Source organism: Peromyscus maniculatus, chromosome 1, assembly GCF_049852395.1.
Source record: "Peromyscus maniculatus bairdii isolate BWxNUB_F1_BW_parent chromosome 1, HU_Pman_BW_mat_3.1, whole genome shotgun sequence".
Classification (NCBI taxonomy): Eukaryota; Metazoa; Chordata; class Mammalia; order Rodentia; family Cricetidae; genus Peromyscus; species Peromyscus maniculatus.
In genome coordinates this window covers 109082882-109108604 of record NC_134852.1, presented here as the reverse complement: position 1 = coordinate 109108604, position 25723 = coordinate 109082882, and the positions used below count along the sequence as shown (strand labels likewise).

At 53.8% G+C, this 25723-nt stretch overlaps 1 protein-coding gene across 1 annotated transcript in view; it reads right to left on the bottom strand.

The window, feature by feature from the left end:
- Window positions 1–3757: 3757 nt before the first annotated feature.
- Window positions 3758–25723, bottom strand: part of LOC102906219 (guanylate cyclase D) — a 34733-nt gene continuing 12767 nt past the window's right edge. The window contains exons 8-18 of the mRNA XM_076559147.1: window positions 24625–24801; window positions 24162–24318; window positions 23817–23957; window positions 20630–20778; window positions 18591–18754; window positions 14920–15112; window positions 10259–10433; window positions 9408–9506; window positions 8509–8603; window positions 6674–6759; window positions 3758–4195 (exon numbers count right to left, since the gene is read on the bottom strand). Coding sequence (XP_076415262.1) covers window positions 4087–4195; window positions 6674–6759; window positions 8509–8603; window positions 9408–9506; window positions 10259–10433; window positions 14920–15112; window positions 18591–18754; window positions 20630–20778; window positions 23817–23957; window positions 24162–24318; window positions 24625–24801 — 1545 coding nt within the window. The 3' untranslated portion in view covers window positions 3758–4086. The remainder of the gene's footprint in view (window positions 4196–6673; window positions 6760–8508; window positions 8604–9407; window positions 9507–10258; window positions 10434–14919; window positions 15113–18590; window positions 18755–20629; window positions 20779–23816; window positions 23958–24161; window positions 24319–24624; window positions 24802–25723) is intronic.

Genomic DNA, 25723 nt, shown 5'->3' with positions numbered 1-25723 from the left:
TCCCATGCAAGCACAAAGACCTGAGTTCTGATCCCCAGCACCCCCATACAAGGATGGATGTGGCAGTAGGCACCTTTGATCCTAGCAATAGGGAGCCTGAGACTGGAGCTCATTGGCCGGGCAGTCTAGCCTGATCAGTAAACTCTGGGTGCAGTGGGGGACCCTGTCTCAAAAACTAAGATAGAGAGAGGTCAAGGAAGACATCAGCATCAACCTCTGCCTACACACACACCACACACACACACACACACACACACACACACACACACACACACACCTGTACCCACATGTATACACCTGCACACACACACACACACACACACACACACACACACACAGAGTTGCTGGGCCTCTGTGGCCAGTCCCGCAGTGATCCCTAGTAACCAGGAAGATGCAGGAGGCTGAGGCCAGGCACTGGTCCACAGAGGAGTTGGTGACCAGCTGCTGGTGAGAGGCTGCAGAGGGGAAAAGTACTGCCAAGGAGAAGCTCCGGTGAGCCCTGACGTGGGCAGGAGTCTGCCAGGCTTGGCTGTGTGGTGACTGGTGATGGCCTTCTTCTAGGGCACCCAGAGATCTTCAAAGGCTCCCTATTTCTCAGGGGAACCACTGGGAAGTTGGATCCGGTTTCAGAGCAGACACAGAGGAAGGCGACAGAGAACATTCTCTGCCTGGTGCCAGCCCCCCTTCACTCCAAGCATGACAACCCCGAGAAGGTTTGGGTGGGTATGGTGATGCTCTCAAGCTAGAAGCACCCCACACCTGACTCAGCGGGGACTGGGGACAGTCTCCAGAGCCTATTGGCAGGAATTCTTTTTGCAGTTTCAACCTTCTAGTTGGAATTAGCTGACTAAGGGATGAGAGAGCCACAAAGATGGGGAGGACTGACAGGCAGGGGGAGGGGGCTGCTGGCAGGAGTGTTTTGGTGAAGATTCGTGGCCACCAGCAGTGGGGCTAAACAGAAAAGCGACACACACGTGAAGTCTGAATTGCCGGTACACTGGAACAAGATGGAGGCGAGTGGGCTGACGGAGGCCACTGCCCTCACAACAACTGGACTCTGGAGGTTAGGACAATGTCGAAATCTAGATGGGAGGATTGCATGTGCCCAGGCCCGGGTTCCATCCCCATCCCACCCCCCAAAAGCTGAAGGGTGGAGTCCACTGTGGTGGATTGACTGGGTGGGTGACTGGTGTGCGGTGGAGAGAAGGGGGACCCAGGATGAGGACAGGGACACCACCCGTCTGGCACAGTCGGGAGACCTGGGACTCCTCAAGGAGGTGTCTGTGGTCTGGGGCCCAGAAGGCAGGCCAAAGCCATCAGTGGTAGGGCCTGCCACTGAGTGCCTGGCTGTCTGTGAATGGGACAATCTGGCTTGCCTCCCAGGAGAGGGTACAATACAATAAGCCACATGAGCCAGGGAAAGTGCTGAAAACGAGCGGCACCTGCTTGTCACTTGGTAGGAAGTATGACTAATGAAGCCAGTAAACCCTTTGACACGGCCTCTCAGTGCCCCCAGGCCTTCTGCCCGGCACAGGACATTGTCATCTCTTGCTGCCCTTCAGTGGGCAGGTGGGGTCCCCAGGCAAGTTGCTGCAGCTGAGTGAGCCAGCAGCCCGTGGCTGAAAAAGCCAAGTTTCTGGAATGCCTTGCCTGCCCCCTAGTGGATGTCTTGAGACCCATCCTGCTGAGACTGGAGCCTTGAACGTGTGAGGAGGGTCTGGAAAGAGGGTCTACCCTTGGAAGGGAGCCAGGATTGGCTTGGGGACCTTGGCTTCTCATTAAGGAGCTGCTGGCCCTCTCCCCAGGACCTCGAGGCTGGCCAGAGACTGTGTATAGCAGATGACCAATACCTGTGCCCTTGATCTGCTACATTTAACAGCATCCCCTAGAATGTAGCCTCTCCCTTTTGGGCTGTGTTCACTCATCAGTACATACATTAGTAACATTACCCGGATGTTCACCTGACTGCGGTAGCCACCTCTATCTCTGCTGCCCCCCTAAGTTCCTTCTCTATTGACCAGACACCAGAGTCACAAACGCAAGGTGTAGACCCAGCACTGCTCAGGAAGCCTCGGGTTTGCCGTAGAGGCGTACGCAGAGAGGTTGGTATAGCCAGAATGGCTGGGATGAGGAGTCAGGAAAGACGCCCATTGCATAGCACTCAGGGGAAGGTGAAGGCCTCAGGGGAGGCTTCCTGTAGGAAGTGGCGGAGAGCAGAGACCTGAAAGAAGAGGAGGAATCTGTCAGGAGGGGTGGAAACCAGGGTCTGGGAAGGAACTCCCAGGCTGGCCCAGGGCTGGAGGAGCCGAGGGGTTGTGAACAGGGGCTGGGCAAGAGATGCTAAGGCCAACTGACATGCGGCCGAGCCTAAACCGCTGGGCCCTGGGTGAGCGTGAGTCCAAGAACCCGGGGAAGGATTGTCATAAGAAGCCCATGGGCTTCTTAGCTTTGTCACATGTCTGTCCATTCACCAATTCAGTCCCTCTTGACTGCGTCTACGGAGACATTAGGGAAAAGGAATGAGCTGAGTAAGGCTGCTGCCCCGTGATGACAGCCATAGCAACTGCCAAGTCATTCAGAGGAGGGCTGGGGAGGGGGCTGTAGCAAGAGGAGGAGAAAGGGGCTTTTCAGGTGGGTTTTGACGGGTGTGTAGGGGTTTACTGGGTGTTGGAAAGGGCAAAGGTCATTTAGGTAGACAGCAGCAGGAACCCCCTGCTGTGGATATCACTCTATATAAATAAAACACTGATGGCCAGTGACCAGGCAGGAAGTATAGGCGGGACAAAGAGAGAGGAGAATTGGGGAAACAGGAAGAAGAAGAAGGGAAGACACTGTAGCCACTGCCAGGACAAGCTGCATGTAAAGACGCCGGTAAGCCACAAGCGACGTGGCAAGGTATAGATTTATAGAAATGGGTTAAGATATAAGAACAGTTAGCAAGAAGCCTGCCACGGCCATACAGTTTATAAGTAATATAAGCGTCTGAGTAATTATTTTATAAGTGGATTGTAGGACTGCGGGGCTTAGTGGAACCTGGAGAGAAGCCCTCCAGCAACAGCACCCTGGGTGGGACAGAACATCTTCATTGTCCTTGCTTAAAAAGACCCAAAGTTACACAGGTAGGGAAGGCCAGGTAGAGGGACTCTGGACACAGTGACCCTAGACAGGTTTTCCCAGAACCCTCGGGACAAAGTCCTGCAGCTCCCCCTCCCAAGGGATCTTCTGAAGGAGAGTTTGTTTAGTGGCTCCCCTCCCCCCCACACCCCGCCCCTGCCCCAGGCTTCTCCCCTCAGTGGGGAAATGAGTTACATGTGTGCCTGATTTCGCCGCCTCTGAAATCACCCACAGGGATTTGGGGAGCATTCTTTGATGTGCCGTAGTTTAATGAGTTGGGCTTTGTTCTTTCTTCTTCTGAATGATAGAACTCCCCTTTTCCTGACAGCCGAGGAATTTGCAGCCCCTCCCCTGCCCCCCATCCTGAGATTCTGGGAGCACACACTGGACTCTCAGCACAGTGCTCCCAGCTGCTGAAGTTGTGGGCTGGTTCTGATGAGGCAGGGGAGTAGGCAGGGCTGGGAGCTTCCTGAGGGACCAAGGATATACTCTCAGCACTCTGAGAATCCTCCGATGCTCTTAGAGAGGATAACACACAGGTTCTGTGTGCTGTGGTGGGGGAGGGGCGTGGTGGGGGAGGGGCGTGGCGCCGTCCCCGTCTGAGGAGCCCTCACCTGCCTGGCTTTTACTTCCCCCAGAAGAGCTGTGCCCAGCCCTCCTTACTCTGCCTTGCCCCTTAGCCATGTGGTGGGGACAGGGTCCTCCATAGGAGCCAGGGGCTTGGAAACAGCGCTCTCTCTGCATCAAAATGCCTTGTCCAACTCAGAGTAAAGAACTGCGGGGCGGAAGGGAGTATTTCTACTTTTATTGTGTCCCTGGCAGGACGTAAGGACACCCTGGGAGTCACTAGGGAAGACAGCAGCTCGTGCCACTCATGGGTGGCAGATCACCAGGGAGCTGACTAGGCATTCCTCGTAGGGGGTGGTGGTGGGGGGCATCTTGGCTGCCTTGGGTCCACCCACTAACTTCCTATCAGGGACCTGGCTCAGCCTCCCCTGACCTCCTGGGCTCAGCCAGACCCTGGCGCGCTTTGGCAAAGCCGGTCCGGATTTCTTGGTTTATGCGGTCCTGCCATGGGTCTCTGAGGAGAAAGGAAAGATGAGGATCAGAAACAAGTGCTGGAACAATAGTGATAGGTGGCTTTTAAAAGTGGCAGACATGCCTTCCACTCTGTGTCTACTGACACCCAGCAGGCCGCCCTGGGCACCCTGGGCACCCTGGGCACACCAGCTTGATCTTCCCCACCTTTGGCACTGTGGGAGCAATGCTCAATCAAACACGTGATGTCTTCTCCATGGCCACACAGTGACTCCTCATCTGCCTGTGTGGCCGGCCACCCACCCCTCTGTGCCTACTTGGGATATGACTCTAGGAGGCATTGGGACAAGGGGTTCCCTGGACACCCCTCATACACGCTCACTTCCCATGCTCTCCCCGTAGTGCCTGGATCTGGCCAACCCGGGGCATTGCTTTGATCAAGAGAACGAGGCAGGCGTCTGAGGGACAGCCAAGACTTCACAGCAATCCACAGGGGACGTTTGTTGACACTGGGGGGTAAAACCCAAGGCTTCACACATACTAGGTAAGCATTCTGCCACTGAACCACACTCCCAGCCCGCAGGGATACTTTTGATGGTGTTCGGGAAGGTCAGAGGGAAGAGAAACGGAGCTGTGTGGGGAATCTCTCCGAGGTGTGATGGGGCAGGACCCTCTGAGTTCTGCTGCCCTGGTCGGTGGCTATGTCACGGCATGGTCGGGGTAGGGTTTCTGTCCCTGATCTTTGCCTGGCTTTTGATGGAAATTGTGTGTATAAGCAGATGCTTTGTGTGTGCATGAGTGCCTGTGTGTGTGGTTGAGTACGTGTGCATGCGTGCATGCGTGTGCATGTGCGTGTGCGTGTGCGTGTGCGTGTGTGTGTGTGTGTGTGTGTGAGTGTGCGTGTGCATGTGTGTGTGTGTGTGTGTGTGTTCGTGCACTCTGAACACAGACCCTCCCCTACCTGCCTGAGGCTCTGGGTCAGGCAATGCTCCTTGAAGCTAATCTCCAGTTTCCTCCCTCCCTGAGCCAGAAGATGAAAATGTTTCTGGCACTTTCTAAAGTTTCTGTCTAAGAATGGAAAAGCCATCAGCTGCGGGAGCTCCGGTTGATAAATGGCAGCCACGCCTGCAGGTCCCCAGTCCTAGGACAGGGTAGTCAGGGGCAGACAGGGCTTTCCTGAATGTGGACATGGACAGAGCCTGGCTGGGGACCCAGCAGGAGGTGACTGGGGCTTTATCAGGGTGTGACCAGGTTGGGTGCTTAGAGGGAGCTTGTGACCTGAGGCCTGAAGTGTAGGAAGGGGCGGGGCTGCTGGGGGTCAATGGAGGAGGGGGGTCCCAGTGCTACTCCCACAAAAACACTTAATGACATAAATAAATAAATAAATAAATAAATAAATAAATAAATAAATAAATAAATAATTCGAGAGTAGCAGGGCATTTTAAGGGATAGCACCTCAAGAGCAAAGGCCCTGGAGGGGAGACTTGAGGTGTGCTTTGGGAGGCAGCTCAGAAGCCCAAGAGCAGGTGTCCAGCTGCCGGGAACAGCAGAGCAAGTGCTGGGTAGGGCAGACCAGGCAGTGGCTAAGAGCAACCAGTTAGAGCCGAGGTTCTCAGCCTTCCTAATGCTGAGACCCTTTAGTACAGTCCCTCACGGTGTGCTGACCCCCAACCAGAAAATTATTTCGTTGCTACTTCATAGCTGTAATTTTGCTACTGTTATGAATCTTAATGTCAATATCTGATATGTGAGCCCCAAACGCGTCGTAACCCACAGATTGAGAACCGCTGAGTTAGAGGCTCTGGTGAAGGGAGAATTTTAACCCAATGTGGGGTCATCTGGGAGGGGCCCAATGCATTTCCAGCTCAACCTCCCCTGGTGGACAGAACCCCTTGGCCATCATGGTCCCAGGACCTTCTGTTCTTTGACAACACCTATACCTGTTGCCTTTGCTCGTGGAGGCTCTTGTGCAGACAGGGGAGGGAGGGAGGGGGGGAGGGAGGGAGGGACAGCCTGTTGGAGCAACCTGCTACTGTTCCACATGGCCCCCAGTGAAGGACATGGTGTCCCCAAGGATGCAGGCCAGAGTATGCTGTCAGAGGCCCAAGCACTGACAGTCTCCCTCGTGCAGCCTTTTGGTGTTTTTTTAATATGAGTCCCACGACTGTGGAAGATGGTAATAAGGTCAGAGATGCTCAGCTCAGACTAGAAAGACCCTCTGTGCTGGGTGCACAGGCAGGCCCCTGTGTGGTGTCCCCACAGATGGTCTGTTTGTGAAGATTTTGTGGGGATACAGGAAGCTCTCGTGCAGGCTAACTGAGCATCGTGGAGCCCCCCAGTTGCACCCCAAACAGCCTGGCTGTGCAGCAGACACAGCTCCCATCCACCAGTGCAGACAGTGCTTAGTTAGCACAGGGCCAGTGATGTGGTTTTCAGGTCTTATCAGGTCTCTGCGAATCTAAAATGACGATCATCTCTAATGGGGACATGTTCTGGCTTTGGGGACTCCCTCCCCACTCACCCAGGTCTGATTGACAGAGGTGTAGGGAGGGGCCGACAGAATCCCACCTTCCCTGTCAGCCAGTAGGTCTCCTCCAAACCCTTCCCCTGGAAGAAAGAGAAGAGGTGAGAGGCCCTGGCCCAGAAGGAACTTTCCAGGCAAGAAGTCTGGCTCTGCCTCTTGACAGCTGCAGGACTTCGGCCAACTTACTTCAGCTCTCTGTGCTTCCTGTTATCTCCTAAAGCTATGGTGAGGACTGAATAATACAATACCCACCAGCTAAAGAGATGAAGGCAGGCCCGGAGTGCTAAAACCTGAGGCATGCACCCTGTAGAATTCCTTCCAGCCTTCCCTCGGAAGACTGCAGTCTCCCCTGGGATTATGTGGGCGGGAGCTGTAGGACACTGAGGTCCTATGCTAGCCCACCCGTCTGAGTTCCTCTGTGACCCAGTCCTCTGTTTCTCAGCACGCACCACGCTATGCTCATGTCCCCAAGTCAAACAGTCCTGCCCTGGGCTCATCCCATCCACGCTTTCCCCCTGCCTCAGCCCTGTCAAGCCCAGGGTGACACAGACAGATATTGGCCCTCAGGAGCTTGAGGACCATGCCCTCGGCGGGTGCCTCCTGCTGCGGCACCTCGTGCTGTGGCATCATCCCACAGTGTCATGAGGTGAATCACAGAGAATGCCTGATTCTGAGGTCCAGTCATAGCCAGGGAGGGGCGTGGCCTTTAAACTAGGCAGCCCCTGCCTCCTAGTCAGGCCTGCCCCTAGCAGAGGAACTGGGGGTAGGGGAACAGAAAAGGGGGAGGTAGGAGAAGTCACTGCCTTCATCCAGCATTACATAAAAAAAGAGAGAAGGGAGGGAGGGAGGGAAGGAGGGAGGGAGGAAAGGAAGAAAGGAAAGAAGGAAGGAAGGAAGGAAGGAAGGAAGGAAGGAAGGAAGGAAGGAAGGAAGGAAGGAAGGAAATGCCAGCATTCAAGACTTTCCTGTGCCTTGGAGGATCTCACGGGCAAGCTCAGCCCAGGGTCACACTGTGGAGAGCTGTTCACGGGCGCACAGAGAAGTTATGACAGCCACTGGAGAAAGTGGGGATGTTCTTGGGCCAGGGTGGGTATAGTGAGAGGTGACGTCTGAACTGGGTTCTGAGGGATGCTCAGAAGCCCAAGAGTGTTATAGAGATGGCAACGAGCTGGGAGCCTTCACCAGACTGGGTCATGTGCTAGTCTTTGCTTTTCTAATTGAATCTCCTCAACTATGTGATGCAAGGGTAATTTGTTCATTTCACAACTGCTCTGAGGGCTGTGTGTGTTATATGTGCTATATGTGTTATATGTGCTATGTGTGTTATATGTGTTATGTGTGTTATACGTGTTATGTGTGTTATATGTGTTACGTGTGTTATATGTGCTATGTGTTACATGTGTTATATGTGTTACATGTGTTATATGTGCTACGTATGTTATATGTGCTATGTGTGTTATATGTGTTACATGTGTTGTGTTATATTGTTATGTGTTATGTGTGTTACGTGTGTTATATGTGTTACATGTGTTACGTGTGTTATATGTGTTATGTGTGTTATATGTGCTATGTGTGTTATATGTGTTACATGTGTTATATGTGCTACGTGTGTTATATGTGCTATGTGTGTTATATGTGCTATGTGTGTTATATGTGTTATGTGTGTTGGGCACCAGAGCACTACACAGGTGGATTGCTAGTAGCCACCACTTCTCTGCCCTGCCCCTGAAGAAACCTTTCTTGATTCTAAATTTAGGGAGCAGAGAGGATCTCCTCTATGCCCAGCTCACACGAACTGGCCGGCTGAAACGGTCCCCAGGGCAGTCGCTCACCTTCAGTTCAGTCTGGCCTCTGACATCGATCATGTAGCCTTCATCGAGGCTGAGCAGGGTCTGGACGGTGCTTCGGCTGATGTGGATTCTGTATGCTGGGAAGAAAGGCAGAAAGCAAGCCACCAGTCCCTGGTGGCACCCACCTCTCTAAGAGCCACGACTCTAGGCCCAGTCAGTCTCACAACACAACTATGATGAGCATGATTCTTTCTCCCAAACCTCTCACTCTCGTAGACAGCTGGTCAGCAAAAGAGCCCCCAAGAAAAAACAAATCACGTTGATGAAACGTTAGAAGGGGAGGTCCCTGGAACACAGTGTTTACCTGTGGGGCTACCACACCCAGTTACACAGTGTGCGCACAGAGCTACCTTAGGACGATACAGAACCCTCTACACACACAGAGGCAAAGGTCCTAAGACCTGGCAGTTTGGGGTGGCCGTCTCCAAGCCATCAGAGCAGGTCCTCCCCAAGTAAGGGCCTGACATGTTGGAGATGTCATGGTGGTGTTGGAGCTGACCTTGCATAACAGGATTGGCATGCAGCCAAATAAAATCCCAAACTGGAAACCGGTCACCTCACTGTAAAAGGAGGACACCGAGGCCTTTCAGGCAGAGCCTGCTCAAGGACACTGGACAAGTCAGTTGCAGAGCTAGGGTGAGGACTCAGCTTTCCTGCCTCTTGAATCACGGTCTTCTCTGCTAATTCTCCCATGAGATCATCATAAAAAACTCCAGGGAAAGTTAGAGAACACAAATCCTCTCCTACTGTGACCTTGCTGTCACCTACGGTATGCTCCCACCAGGTGGGGACATGCTGACTGAGTACTGCTTCCCATGGCCAGTTTGGGTTTACTGAGAAAGACTTCCCCCGGGGGCAGGGTAGAAGTTGAGGATACTCACGCAGCCCCGTGGATTCCATCCGGGAGGCAGTGTTGACAGTGTCCCCAAAGAGGCAGTACCTAGGCATGGTGAGACCCACAACACCTGCCACGCAGGGCCCTGAAATCCAAATGTGCCCAGGGAGCTCCAGGAGGCCCGACAGAGGTCCCGGCATCAGCCTCCCCCAGCCACCACACCACCTTTTGTGTGTCCCCAGCTGAGGAGCGTGCTGTCTGGAGTCAATGGCAACACCAAAGGGGTGGTACATATTCTAGACCCAGCCATGTGGGCCACAGGGAGACAGTACCCAGTCCTGGGGTGAGGGAAGCAACCCAGAGGCGTGATAGCTGACTTATGTCTTGAAAGGAAGATGGACGGGCAGGAGACGGCAGGTTTGAAGGCCTGGGAAACCACAGCTAAGTGTGGGTGAGGAGCTGGCAGGGAGCCACAGCAGGGAGGCTGGAGAGGTCAGTGAGGGCTTTGGGGCTACAGGGGGGGCCTCCACTCTGCACTTGATCCTGCAGGAGGGAGCCACAGAGGGGAGGAGCCATAGAGACCCTGCCCACATCCAGGTCAGCAGACATTTAGTTGTCCCCATATCTATAGGAGATTTCTGCCTCTTCTATCAGATCAACGGCTTCTCCATGTGGAATCAGATGCCCTCAACCAGATGCTAAGGGCAGACCATCACGAACCAAGTAAAGTCTGTGAATCCGAGTGCCCAGATCCTTTGGCAAAAGGTAGCCAAAGGTCACAAAGCCTTTCTGGCAGTGTCTGGATGCCAGAGGCTCAGATGCAGCACCTGGGGTTCACCCACCACCCTGGGAGTTCTGAGAGGCCTGACTGACCCTGGCCTCCAGCCCTCTGCCTACCTGAGTGCAAACCGGCCCTGACGCGGATGGGCACATCGGGTGCATGCCTCATGCGGAAGTTGCCCGCATAGCTAAGTATGTCCAGGGCCATGTTGGCGATCTCAGCCGCGTGCCGACTCCCATTGCGCCGAGGGAGCCCAGATGCCACCATGTAGGCATCTCCGATGGTCTCTACCTGCAAACGACAATCGCCTGTTGAAACAGCCTGTCCCACAACCAAACCTACATGCCACCGATCAGGAGGCCTCCAGCCCCAGACCTCACGCACTCCACAGCCTCTGCTAGACTTCCAGGCCCAGGCACTCAGCACTGAGCCGTGAGTTTCAGGTGGCCTCTGTCTATAAGGCAGATGGCAGGTCTGTCTGTCTCTGATAGCAGACCCAGGAAGCAGTGTGCTCGAGGACACAGCAGCCAGCTAGGGCTTCATCTGAAGAGGGCACCTATCAGGGACAGTCTGGTGTCCCGACTCTATTGGCTTCCATGGATACTGGGAAGAAAGTGGGTTCTAGGGCAGCCTAGAGCGGTCTGTGATCCTTGCACTCATGAGGCTGAGGCAGGAGGATTGCTGCAAGTTTGAGGCGAGCAATCCTTGGGCTATCTAGTAAGACCTGACTCAAAAGAAGAAGGGGTTGGGGGAGGCTTGAAATGACTCGGTGGATAAGGGTGCATGTAGCTGAGCTTGGCGACTTGAGTTGATCCCCTAAACCCTCATGGTGGAAGGAGAGAACTGATCCCCACATCTTGTCCTCTGCTCTCCACACACATGTGCACAAACACATACCCACTATGTGTTTGTTTCTTCCTTAAACACACACACACACACACACACACACACACACACACACACACACACACACTAAAAAGGAGGAGGAGGGTAAAGGAAAGAAAGTTCCGGAACCAGACAGACCATTGGGTCCGCCCCAACTTTGCCGCTGGCACAGGCAGAGGGCTTCCCTTGCAGCTACAGCTTCCTCTCTGTGAGCCGTGAGTGCAATGAGTTGACAAAGCCAGCTGTAACCCTGCCTCACAGAGCCCCTGCCAACCTCAGGACCCGAGGTTGGTGTGATGCCCCTCCACGGCACCCCTCCACCGTCAGAGTTGTTTGTTTCTTGGGACATCCCCCTGCCGCACCCCACCTCAGCCATGTACCCCTGGCTCTCACCAGCTGGCCCTCCCACAGCCCAGTACTTCTGAGCTCAGCCCAGCCCCACACTGGCCCTCATAGAGGTGATGTGCCCAGAGATGCCTGGTGACGGGCAGCCACCTGCAAAGCAAGGCTGTGACTGCCTGTAAGGTATGTGCTGCTTCCTTCAGAGGTGGTTGAGGGCAGGGCGGTTACAGCAGAGAGGCAGACTCGGGTCTGAAATCTAGTGAGCGTGCTAGTGGGGTCTCACTGTGCCACTGGCTCACTGTGTAACCTCAGGCGGGGATCTTGCCCTCTCTGAGCCTCACGTGTGTTAAGGGCTAAATCATCCTACCAAGGGCTAAGCGAGGCGTGCCGTGAAGACCTTCAGGCCAAGCTTCCCCTCCTAAGGTACTTGCTCGGCATGCATACTTCTTCCTTCCAGGTTTCCAGCGGAAGCCTGGGAGTCGGGAAGGGAAGCCTGGGAGTCGGGAAGGGCCGGCGGTCAGCCAGTGCTGGCATTATGTCGTGACTGGGTGAAAGACAGCACTTTCTCTCCTAGTCATCAGACTAGTCCTGAACCACAGGCCCTTCAGCCCTGCGTCACTAACAGGAGCTTCAGGCTCGGAGGGTGGGCAAGTTCACGCTGTTTGAGAGCTTAGATGGCCAGGGCCTGCCTCACACCTCCACACCCCAAGCCAAGCTGGGTAGTCACACCCTTGTCCTCCTATGTCCGGCCCCACGCCTTGTCCGAGGCCCTGAGCCCCAGCACTCAATTCCACGCTACATACAGAAACGTGCTTACTTAGCGATGGTGATGCTGGGGTGGTCTTTTCACCCCCACCCCACCCCTCCTCCTAACCCTCCCCCCACCCCACCATCACACCCTCCCCCCCCATCCCCACACATGCAGCAAGTGTTTGTTTGAATGGCTGCTTTTCAGACCAGAAAAGATTCAAAGCTGTAACTAGATCCTGCTGCTGATGGGGGGGAAACCAAGGCAGATGGTGGGAGTGATGAGAGACGCATCACACATCACAGGGACTGGGCCTGCTGTTCCCCACATCTGGAGGGCTGTGCAGGCCTTGTTTGATTTCATTTCCCTCTGCTGGGAAGATGCAGGCCTCTTGGCCAGAGTTCAGAGCACAGCCAAGGCGTGATTCAGAGCTGGGAGGGACACATGTGTGAGGAAAGATTAGCAGAGGCAGGAGAGACAGGCCAGGGTGACTCAGGGCGGATCAAAGCTCGGGGGCTCGGGGAGACACCTGTGGGGCCCACAGGAGGCTGCCAGACACCACTTGGAGCCGTGGAGTACCGCCCCACTCCCCGGCGGCAGAGGGGGAGGGGCGTCTAAGGTCTCCAGTGGCGGTGGCAAAGGCCTCTGTGGGTCACCCACTGTACTGTCTGCAGGGGCTAGTGCCCATGGCAGCCTGTGCACGCTCTGGTTCCTGCTGGCTCTGCTTCTGTCTTTCTGCCCCGGGCAGGCCTCCTCCCTCTCTGGGCCTCAGGATTAAGTCGCCAAGTGCCGTCAGGGGGGATTTTGAGGGTGCCAACCAGAGCACCTCACCAGGTCCGGAGGCGAGCAAGCAAATGGGAGACTGGAAGGACGGCTAACTGGGGGGGCAGGCAGAGAGGAAAGAGGTGGGTGAACCAGAAAGAGGAAGGAGCAAGTGAGAAGGTCTGGTGGTGAGACTCGAACTCTCAGAGAAACGTGGAGGTCCACAGAAAAGGAGCGGCAGCAAAGGCACTCAGAGAAGAGGTGGGTCAACTCCAGAGGGCTTGTGGGGGCCTTCGTGACCTGCCACCTTATCCCAGGAGAATCTACGTCATGAAGAGGGTGACGTCTACAAGGGGCTGAGGACCCAAGTGCAGGTTCAAATCTCAGGTTCACATAAGCCATCTGTAAGTCAGAGGGGCCAGCACTTCTCTCACAAAGCCTCACGCACACAAAGCCCTTAACACAGCATCCTGTATACAGTAGGTGTTCCATAAGTGCTGGGACAGACACTACAAATGCCTGCTCCATCCCCTGACTCCTTCAGGCTTCTACCCCTGCCCTATCCCCCAAGGGCTATGGCTCCAAGGAGTTGCTGAACCACACGCAGGATAAAAGCCACACGCAGGATAAAAGCCAACAGGGCTTGAGTGGGATGACACCTGGACCCCTGTCCCCACTTTCTCTGTCACATCTGGAGCTGCCCTGGGGCACCAGCTCCTAGACCGACATAAGAGGCAGGTGTGTGGGAGGCAGGGGTATGGGAGGCAGGGGTGAGGGAGGCAGGGGTGTGGGAGGCAGGTGTGTGGGAGGCAGGGGTGTGGGAGGCAGGGGTGTGGGAGGCAGGGGTGTGGGAGGCAGGGGTGTGGGAGGCAGGGGTGCGGGAGGCAGGGGTGCGGGAGGCAGGGGTGCGGGAGGCAGGGGTGTGGGAGGCAGGGGTGTGGGAGGCAGGGGTGTGGGAGGCAGGTGTGTGGGAGGCAGGGGTGTGGGAGGCAGGTGTGTGGGAGGCAGGGGTGTGGGAGGCAGGGTTGCAGGAGGCAGGATTGCAGGAGGCAGGGGTGTGGGAGGCAGGGGTGTGGGAGGCAGGGTTGCAGGAGGCAGGGGTGTGGGAGGCTGGGTTGCAGGAGGGTCTCTACAGCACAGCAGAGCTGCGGAGGAATCAGTGAGCGACTTGCTCTCCCATTGCAGCTGACACACGCTTCTATGCCCTCCGTGAACGGCCAGGATGGAGGTTGTCTGATCCACAGATGAGGAAACAGACCCAGAGAGGGGAAGATATTTGGCCAAAGCAACACATTTGGCCATGCTGGAACCAAACCCAGGATCTAGAGACATCAGAAACAGGTCATAGAAGGTCTTGGTGCCTCTGCCAAGACCCCTAGTGCCTGTATCCCCATAAGGTGGGGACCAGAGCTGGCTTGTCTCTATACCCATGTGCCAAGCACAAAAGGGCCTGCCCATGAAAATGTTAAAGGATAAGCAGACAGACCATGGACATGGGGACACTGTGAAGAAATAAACTCGAATGACACACTGTCCATCTCTCCTTGGATCCACATCCCTGCAATGTGGCTACAACAGCTCCCATCCACATCTAGTGTTGCCATACTGTCTTCCTTGGCCAACAGAATTTGTCAAGGAAAGCAGTGTGCGAATCCCAGGCTAGAGCTCAAGAAGGCAGCATGCTTCTGGCCTCCCTCAGAACCCAGCCGTGTTCCGTGCAGGGGAACCATCTCAGAGAGACTATGGGCCAGAGCCGAACCCCTCAAGTCAAGGTTCCAGAGATGCAGAAAACCAAGCTAAGAGTACAAAGATGCCCACCTTGGCCGCAGCTAGCCAGAGACGTGTGTGAGTCCAGGAGTGTCTTCCAGCTCATAATGAAGCTTGTAACCAATGGTTTCATTGTACGCTACTGGACTTTGAGATTATTCATTACACAGCAACAGTTAATGGACACAAATGCACAGGTATGTGGATGGAAACAAATTTGCGGCGTGCAGCTGCAGAGGGAGGAAGAGAGGGCGAGTCTCTGGTTGTCCTCACCTTATACACGTCATGGCTGTCCAGAACAGCATCAAACAGCGTGTAGAGGTCATTGAGGAAACCCACCACCTCAATGGGCTCGCTCAAGGCTGAGATGGTGGTGAAGCCCACGATGTCACTGAAATAGATGGTGACCTGGTCAAAGTACTCTGGCTCCACAGTTGTCCCCATCTTTAGAGCATTGGCAACAGACCTGGAAGGATGGGAGGGGCCGGGTGAGGACCCTGTTTTTACAGTTGGGAGGCTGTTCCTGGTTGGCCGGTGTGCTGTGGGATGTCCATCTGTATGCTGTGAATATGTGTTTCTCTCATTGGTTGATAACAAAGTTGTTTTGGCCTACGGCCAGGCATAATAAGGCTGGGTGGGAACGCCAAACAGAGATACAGGGAGAAGAAGGGAGAAGTCGGGGAACCACCACCCAGCCACCAAGGAAGCAAGACCTGTAAAAAATGAGGTAACAAGCCACGAATCATGTGGCAAGGCATAGATAAGAAATATGGGTTAATTTAAATGTAAGAGCTAGCTAGTAATAAGCCTGAGCCATCAGCCAAACATTTATAATTAATATAAGCCTCTGAGTGATAATTTGGGAATTGACTGCAGAATGTGGTGGGGTGGAGAAAAGCCTCCAATTACACCAATGTGCCAGCTGTGCTGTACGGACCTGTCCTAACTTTCTTGGCAGTGATCTAGGAGCTCTGTGGCCACTCCTTGCTCCCAAGGTGCGGGCAGTAGGAGCTCAACACTTGTCTACCTAGCTCAGTGCCCAGGGCATGGGGAAAGGCTAGAAAAATAAGTTAGATAAATGAGAAGAAATGAGGCTGGGGAGGGGAGGAGATAGTTTAGTTAGCAAAGGTGCTGTGCAGGAGTGAGGACCTGAGTTTGATTCCCAGAACACACATAAAAGTCCAGGGTGGTATGCGTGCTTGTAATTCCAGCACTGAGGAGGCAGAGCCCGGAAGGCCTCTGGGATCGCTTGTCAGCCCAGCCAAACTGCAGACCATGAAGAGAAATTCTATCTCAAAAAACCAACATGGACGGTATTCTAAGACATGATACTTGATGTTGACCTCTGTGCTCATATGTGTGCACTCAAGTGCCAAAATGAGTAGGGGGCGTGAGGCTGTTTGTGCTTACAGACATTCACTAGGGGAACCTAGAATGTTAGGCACACAGGGTTGTTCCCTCAAGGAAAAGAATACAAAACCTGTTTTCCACCCAGAAGGCTGGAACAGACATGCTTTCTAGCCTGGTGACCTTTGTGCAATCTATTTGGCCAGACTGATACCTGACCTTCCCCAGACCTTCTCATAGAATTGTCTTCCTCAGTCGCTCTATAGAACCCAACTTTACGGAAGGTGTCACATGCTCTTTACGAAGAGTTTCAAATAGTCAGGTCTCATGTGTACTTAGCTTATTTTGTTCCTCAAGGAGATTTAGGCATGCTTTGTTGTGCATGCAGGATTGAGTTAATCATCAAAAGAATAGTTCTTCACTTTGTTGTGCTTAAATATGCCTGAAGTGAACAACTCGGAGTCAGACTCCCGAAGTTTGAACCAATGCTGGCTACTGAATGGTGTTGCCCCAAACTGCCTTCTTGCCTCCAGTGGCTGGTCACTCTGATGCTTGAAAAGGTCACAGAGACCCCCCACAACTGTTGCCCCATGTGGGGCTATGTTTCATCTCTGGTGGTAAAATTTTCCACTGACATTGGGTCCTTGGCTGTTGACTGAATAAAGTGGAAACAGAGAATGCAAAAAATATTCCTTATCATCAGGCTGTAAAGGAATATAGAACAAGCAGTCTTTTAAGTCAACTGTGAGAATCTAATGTCCTTGAGGAACCACAGTAGGAGTGGGAGCCCTGGCTGGAGGCCCCCCACTGTTTTCATAATAGCATTTATGCTCCTGAGATCATGTAACAGTCAAAAATTATTCTTTGTTGTTTTTTGTTGTGAATTACAGAAAGAAGGGAATTCCAAGGACTGACTGGAGGTTCTATATGTCCTAATTGTAACTGTTCCTGAACTAGAAGATGGGCCTGTTTTAATTTTTCCCCATGAAAGGTCAAGCCATACTGGCAAATCCATACTGGGTCAATTTCTCCCTTGATTCTGGGGCTGGGGGTTGCCCCTGGGAGTCTAAAGGTTTGCCATCCTTGTAAGTTCTGGATCACTATTTCTTACCTCAGTGTTTTCCCTTTTTGCATCTTGGGAAAAGGCAAGGGGTCTGGGGCGTGGTTGGAGCTTGGAGCCTCGGGCTGGGCATGAGGGGGCCAGGGACAGCCTCAGGGGCAGCTCCTTAGGACACTGCCACCGCTGGAGCAAGGGTGGGAGCCCCTCGGCCCTCAGCAAGCCTCGCCCTTGCCGAAATGTGACTGGAGGATCCTCCTCTTTATTACAGTCCTCTTAAAGAGGGTCCAAGAGATACATTCCTGCAGTCCAGATCGCAATAACTGACAGGGATTTTGTGCCCCTTGTTCCTTAGTCAGGAAACCAAGGATTGAATTTTATAGTCACCTGCACAAAGCTGCAGAGCTGCTGCTTCGGGTATTTTGCTCCTTTGGATTTTTAACAGACACCTCAATAATCATATAAAATGCTCTGCCTTAGAGGACTGAGAAGAATCCATGCTATTTCTCTCTCCTTTACCGCCGGGACTCCTCAGGTGAGAGGATCAAACGCCTATCCTCCGCTTCTATTTAAAGAAAAAAGTCTTCTTTTTCTCTGAGGGTCAAGCCTCACATGTTGGGCATCTGTTGAGAGAGTTTCTGGGACCTTTGTGGGCAGCGGGGGTCTAGGAAGAACCCCTAGAGACAAGAAGGCAGTTTGGTGCAATATCACTCAGTAGCCAGCGTTGGTTCAAACTTCAGGAGTCTGACTCCGAGTTGTTCACTTCAGGCATATTTAAGCACAGCACAATCTGGTGAAGAACTGTTCTTTTGATGATTAACTCAATCCCACATGCACAACAAAGCATGCCTAAATCTCCTTGAGGAACAAAATAAGCTAAGTACACATGAGACCTGACTATTTGAAACTCTTTGTAAAGTGCATGTGACACCTTCCATAAAGTTGGGTTCTATAGAGTGACCGAGGAAGACAATTCTATGAGAAGGGTCTCGGGGAGGTCAGGTACCAGCTCTGGTACAAAGGTCACCAGGCTAGAAAGCATGTCTGTTCTAGCCTTCTGGGTGGAAAATGGGTCTTGTTTTCTTTTCCTTGAAGGAACAACCCTGTGTGTTTAACATTTGAGGTTCCTCTAGTGCAATGGTTCTTAGCATGTGGGTTGTGACCCTTTGCAGGGTCAAATGACATTTCATTTCACAGGGGTCACCTAATACCATGGGAAAACACAGATATTCTGATTCATAACAGTTGCAAAATTACAGACTTGAAGTAGCAACAAAAATAATCTTATGGTTGGGGGTCACCACAATGTGAAGAAATTAAAGGGTCATGGCCTTAGAAAGGATAAGAACCTAGTGCATGTCTGTGAGCGCAAAGACCTTTGTGCCCCCAGGCACTTGTGTGTGTGTGTGTGTGTGTGTGTGTGTGTGTGTGTGTGTGTGTGTGTGTGCTCACATAGTAAGTAGGAATGAATTGGAGGCCAGGTTCTCTGAGCACGTCCCAGAGGAGAGTAGAAGCACACTCGCATCCCCGGGCCACTCACGCAGGGAGCATTTGTGAGAGCAGCCTTTCTGTCTTCCGCCTCTCCAGTTCCAGCTCCTCAGTCCGCTCCTGGACCAGGCACTCCAGGTTCTGGGAATACTTCTCCAGCATCCTCAGCATGGAGTCAGCAACACTTGTCTTCTTGCCTTGGTTGATGCTTTTGAACTAGAGAGAGAACAAGGTCTCGGTTTTACTCATAAGGATCAGTGCCTCCTGCCCACAGCTGGGGAGTGAGCCAGACAGAACTCTGCCTGGGGAGATGGGTTGAAGTGGAGGTAGATATGTGAATCAGCAGGACACAGGGGCTCAGAGGGATGTGGGGGAACCTCTGGATGGGGTAGGTAAGTAGGAACAGAAGCTTAGCAGAGGAGTTTGTGTCCAGACAAGCATTACCATCGACAATCATACAGCTAGATTACATGTGGTCTCATAGTGACTTTGTAGGCAGGATCCTCTGTGTTCCTCTCAAAGGCAGATGGATGGATAGATAGAGTCATTATGGATGGGTGAATGGATGAATGGGGACATGATGAGTGGATGGACTGATGAGTGATGAGTAAGTGATGAATGGACAGACGGATGGATGGAAGGATGGACAAATGGATAAGTAGAATATATAAAATTCCATTTTATTCTACCTCTCCAAATATCTGAGGGCATTAGGACCAAAGAAAACTAAAGATTAAGGGGAAAAAAGGTCAAATCCAGGAGTGAGGTTTCTGTGTAGAAATTGATCATTATTTAGAGACAAGCTTCTTAGCAACGAAACCAAAATGGAAACATAGATCACACAATCCACCAACGCCCAGGCAGACAACGGAGGCCTAAACCCATTGTTCTAAAGACACACAGCTACCGCCACTGCCCAGCAGACAGAGCCTCTTTCGGCCACTGTGGCCACAACTGGCACCTCTTCCTAGCCCTCACAGCAGGAGGCTAAGAGAACAGGGGAGGTCAGTTATCTGAAACAGCAGGTGCAAGCAGGCACAGCTGGTTGAGCCCTCTGCCCCCGCCCTCCCTGATGTGTGGCACAATCCCACCTTCATCACGCCAAGCACGGTGCGCGTCCACGCAGCCTTCTCCGCCATGGGCCTTTCTCACAGTCGCCCTTGACTCAGGGCCAGTGCCTCCTCCCCCGGCTTTCTAGCTAGGATGACTTCTGTCCTCCCCAGGAAGATGGCAGCCTGGTGCTTTAGGCACCTGTGGCTCATTCTAACTCGTGTACCCCCTCCCCCCATCATTGTGAGCCCTGGAGCTTGTTAACCCTGAGCTCCAGATGGTCATCTGTGAAGTGGGCGCTACCCATGATGCTACAGTGTGCATGGGGGTATGCGCCAGTGTCCCAAGGAGCCCTGTGTGTTGTCTCTGTCTACCTTGCCGCTTCTGTCCCTCCTCATCTGCCCCTCGGACCTGTTGAACTTCACCTTGGTAACTCACAGTGCTGTGGCTGGGGACTATGAGACCAGGACAGGATGCAGAGCTGTGCCCCTGGGTTTGCTGGGTTGGCCCTGGAGGAGCGCTACCCTGCTCCGTCAGGCCCACACAGCCCTGAGGACGTGTGCAGGCTTGTCTCAGCCCTCCCACTGCAGCTCCAGATCAGGCTTGGGGGACCCCAGAGCCCATCTAATCTCCTCCTCACTGACTTGGGAACCAAGGTTGTCTCCATAGTCACTAAAGGCGCCTCTGCCCAGGTGCTAGGAGGCCTGGGTCCCGAGTGAGGCTCCCCAACAGCTCTTCAGACACACAGCCAGGTCAGCTGGTCAGGTCCCTTGGGAACTCATCTCTGCCAAGACCGTGGCAGTGTGCTTCAGAGGGTTGCCTTGAAGATGGAGTGACTGAGAAAAGTCTGGACACTCAGGATAGCGCTGGCAATCACGGCACTCTCTCTACGACGGCCCTCCTCAGAGTGGAGCTGCTGGCCTGTGTGCCATGACTACCCATCCTTCCTGGGCCCTGCAAAGGCATGAGGCCGGCACTGGGCCAAGCCAGGCCTGTGGACAGGAGCGCTTAGAAGTGGCTGCGCCTCTGGGGAGCACTGACCTGCGTGTGGATCTGGTCCAAGCTTGGCCGGTCATCCGGAGCTTCCTCCCAGCACTGCTGCATCAGCTGGATGCACTCACGGGGGCCCTGGTCAGGGGACACCAGTGGCCGGCACAGAGGAGGGGGCGATGCCACCTTCCGGACGATCTCTGCAGCAAACCCCATGGGTACCTTGGGTCAAGATGCCCTGGGGGATTATGGGAGGGGTCTTGTGGTAGGGCAGGGAAGGGGGAATTGGGCCTGAGGAATGCTCCCAGGACTTTCCATGTCTCCTGCACAGCTGGAGTGCACACAGCCTTGCTATTCTCCTGGATCTGCCTTAAGCTGTGGCCAGAGGAAGGGTCTCAGACTTGGGCCAAGAGAGCTGGGTTTCAGTTCCAAATCTGCTACCACTCTCTATGGATTGGCGGAGAAGACGGTAATTAATCCCTTCAGCCTCAGTCTCCTCATCTGTGAAATGGGGTCAGAGGGCCTCCTCTTGAGAGGTGCTGAGGGAGAAGGTGGGGAAGGTCATGGCTGGCACCTGGCAGGCTCTCCCCAAGGCTGTTGTTCTGTCACTGGCGATTCCCACCCTTGTGGTTGAAACCTGACAGCACAGCTCTCCATACCCATCTCAACACCCAGAGACTACACCACTCCTCACAAGAGTGATGAGAATACAGCCTTCATCACCCTGGACATTCCTGCTCCACCGGGTGAGGCCCACACATCGAGGCCACAGAGTCCAGTGCTCTAGCTCTCTGGTTCTACCGCCCTATACCTCAGTCCCCCACCCCACCCCAGACAAGCGTCTCTGGCAAAGCCAAGAGTTCATCAAGTCTGAGAAGAAGAGAGGCCGGGCTCCTCGCTCAGGGTCCGAGCCTCAGATCAACGTGGGACTTCCGTCATCCATGTACGTTCTGTACAGGTTGGGCCGTAGCAGGGTAACCTCCCAGAAGGCCTGGGACCCTCCCCTCATGGAGCCTGTGAGGAGAGGCCTCTTCCTCTACAGTCCCCTACTCCCCACCATAGGTTGGCCACTTTGTTGGGGATAGCGAGAGATCACTGTCCCTTTATGGTTTTGGGTAGGTGTTTGTTTGTTTGTTTGTAACAGGGTCTCTCCCAGGCTGGCCTCAAACTTATTACATAGCCCAAGATGATCTTAAATTTCTGATCCTCATGCATCCCAAGTCTACAGGCATGTGCCCCCATACCTGGTGATACGATGCTGAGGTTCAAACCCAGGGCCTTGTTCATGGGAAGCTAGCACTCTACTGAGTGCTACATCCTGAGCTACATCCCTAGCCTTGATTGTCGGTGGTTTTGATACGGGGCAGTCCATGGCTTGTCTGAAACTCACAGTGCAGCTCAGACTACTCAAGCTCGCTGTCCTCTTGTCTCTGCTTCCAGAATGCTGAAGTTACAGGTCTGTGCTACCACACACTGGCTATTAATGACCAGCATTACAAACAGGTAAGCTGAGGCTCACAGGGTGAAGGGGGGCACCGATACAGGCCAGTAAAAAGCAGACACGACAGTAGGCTTGATTTCCACTCAGCCTGTCTAGAGGGTCCCAGCCTCGGGCCTCAGACTCCAAGGGCCTCAGACCACAGGCACTGGGAGGCCGTGAGCTTACAAAGAAGTGTGTGCAGATGGAAGTGATCTGGAGCACGCACACATGCACAGCTGTGTTTAAAAGCATGCCGACTGCATTGTGATGAATGAAATGTAAATCCATTTCAAAGCATCGCAGATTTCTGAATAGCGTCTGTCATCGGGTGTTTCTGCAGTCAGCAGATAGTAAAAGCTGAAGACAGTGTGGAGGCTCCAGCATTCTGTGTACGGGGGCGGGGGGGAGAGTTGGGGGGCGGTGTTGGGGGGTGCATGTACATGGATGGCACACATGTAGAGGCCAGAGATCGATGTTGAGTGTCTCCCTTAATCGACCTCCATCGGCTAAACTGTCTGGCCAGCAACCTCCAGGGCTCTTCCTGTCTCTCCCTCCCTAGGGCTGTGCCGCCGCACCCAGCTTTTTATGTGGGTGCTGGGGATCCAAACTCTTGCATGCGAGCACTTTACCGGCTGAGCCATCCTCCCAGACCCGGGTTTCAGAATCTTCTAGGATAAACAATGCAAGCAAGAACAATGGCCCTGGGCTGGTCCCTGGGTCCCCTTGCTGTGCCAGGGCTACTGTTCACATCCACCACATCTCTGTTCTCAACAGTGCTGGCTTCTGTGTCGAAGGCTGCTCACCTGGTCCCTAAGAATGCCGTGCTGGATGAGGAGACCGCCCCCCAAACCCCGCTCCTCTCCTTGAGAGGCCCCTGCCTTTCTTTGAGCATCACCTAAATCTTCTCTTTGAAAAGGGCTCATCGGTCACCTCCCAGGGCATCAGATGGAGCACGACAGAGAGTGGGTGCCTTGGAACTCTCAAAGGGCCTTGTGCACACAGGCATCCTCCAATATGTTGGATACAGGAGAGGATGTGAGACTCCCATTAGCCCATCCCCAAACCACCCAGGCAGATTTTACTGAGCAACTACCCTACCCTACCCTTGATCCAGAGTGCAAAGCTGCACACAGAGTGACTTTGTGAGGCAGGCCCCCTGGTGCCCATTTTACAGATAAGGAAACAGAGGCTTAGCCCGAAAAGGGATTTACTCAAAACTGTGGGGCCAATGGTTGTGGAAGCAGCTTTAGGCCTAGTCCCCAAAGCTCAGCTCTGGATCCTGCACTTTCCAAGGCTGGAGAAAGCACATCCCAGGAAGCAGCAGGCTTGGACTGAGCCCTCTCCGAAGGCCCATGATCCCTGCGCCCAAAGGTTGATGCTCTACCTGGAGGGCCTGACCTGGAAACATGGGAGCCCATCTGGGTGGTTCTTTTCCACAGCAGGCAGATGTGAGGCAGGAGACCAAATAGCCCCTGGAGTCTGTTACCTCACCCTTCCCTGACCCCTTAAACCCAGGCCTGAAATGGGGAGGACTTTGGTGGAGGAAGGGGAAAGCCAGGCCTCTATGAATTTAAAGACCATCCATTAAGAGCTCAGCTGTGCCTCTGCCGCACCTTTCTGACTGAGGTCCCCTGAAAAATCTATAGGACAGATCTCTGGGGCTGGACAGACATGGTGGGGTGGGGGTGCGGTGGGGGTGGGGCGCAACTGCAGGAGCAGTCTGAGGTCCAGGGAGCCCTCACCGAGGGGGACATGTACCTTCTGCTGAGAGTCCCCAGGAGCAGTAGGGTGGGCCTCGGGTGAGTACCTCCTGCAGGATGATGCCCAGGCTGAAGACATCACCTTTGAAGCTGGCCTTCCCAGAGCCCCGCAGCAGCTCAGGGGCCGTCCACAGAAGCTCTGCAATCACAGGAAAGGGTCTCCTGGTGCCTTCTCTGCCCCTGAGAGGACCTAGGTTAAGGGCCTCAGGTTCTTCCAGATCAGAAAACCCACCAATTCCAGGTCCCAACATAGACACTGTGGGGCACTGGAGACCTCCCCATCCCCTTCTCCACACACACCCATATATCACACCCTCCTGGGGGCCCCTGCCGCCAAGCCGACCTTCTGGGGCTAGCTGCGGCCTGGAAGAACAGTGAGATTCCAGGAACTCTTTATAACCATGGTCAGTGATCTTGAGCACAAAACGACTGTCCACCACACAGTTCCTGGACTTGAGGCGCCCGTGGGGGAAATGCCGATGGTGCAGATACCGCATACCCTGGGAGGAGACATATGGGGTCATTGAGGAGTGAGAAGGACCATGGAATGTCCACAGGACCCAGAGGCCTTCTGGCCTCAACTCACTTTTTGCATTGTCAGATTTTAGATCTTGGAGTTACAGACAGTTGTTAGCTGCCTTGTAGATACTAGAATTGAACCTGGGTCCTCTGGAAGAGCAGTCAGCACTCAACTGCTGAGCCATCTCTCCAGCCCAGCGTTATCAGATTTGAAAGCTGTGGGGAATCTGAGCCTGTCCCATGTCCCACCCCTCCCCTTAACTCTTAGCTCCTGGGGTGGCTCTCACTCTTATCAGATCAGACAGCAGGGAGGCCTTGAAGGTCCAGTCCAGCCTCAGGGCCTCATTCCGCAGCAGGTCCTCCAGGCTGCCGCGGGAACAGTGCTCCAGCACCATCGCACTGAACTCAGGGCCTACCAAAAGGCCCAGGAAGGTTGTAACGTTCTCATGCCGCATCTCCCGCATCTGCAGAGGCAAAAGGCACCTTAGGGGCCCCTGGGGACCCTTCATCAAGGCCCTGGGATAGACAGATGAGTAATGGGGTGTGTGGACAGTGTGAACTGATAGGTGGATGGATGGGCAGATGGACAAGGGGATAAGTGGGTAGGTAGATAGATGGGTCAATAGGTGAGTGGATAACTGAATGGATGGACTGATGGGTAGATGAATATAGACCTTCAGGGACTGGATGGTGGATGGATGGGCAGATAGACACACTGATGGATAAATGGATAGATGGGTAGAAGAGTGAGTGAATGAATGAACAATGAGTGGCAGCATCGTGGACGGATGCACGGAGGATCTGTAGGTACCTCCACAGAGTCAGGTCTGGATCTGTTTCTCAGCCTGACTGATGCCATTGATCTGAACACTATTGGTCCTCTCCCTCCCCTGCAGTCCACAGGATGCAGGAGGATGGAGAGCGGAAGGGCTCTTGCTTGCAGTGATGGAAAGCAACCTCCCCAAGGAGGGCCCAGCCTGGGCAGATCAAACCCTTGTCTGGCAAGGCTTTCACAAAGATGGCTCAGAGCTCAACTTCCTGGGGAGGGATGCCTGCATGTTCTCCCTCCCTGAGTCTGGAGAGACCAGTAGACAGCCTTTAGAGTATAAGGAAGAAGTCAGATCCCCCCCGGGCTCAAAGGCATGGCACTTGCTAGGTTGCTCTATACATAACCTGCCCTCCTCACAACTCTCCTGGGCTGGGTAGTATTGGCTCTGCCTTACAGGGAAGCCAGGTATTCCATGGAGGCAGGACACCAGGAGGTCTTCCTGGGCTCTGCCCTCCCTCCCATGTGCCTCTTTGATGGTGATATTCTTGGGGGAAGGTGCTTGTGTAGTCCATGATGGTGATTGAAGCTCCCTCAGGAAACAGAACCCCTTCTCCTAA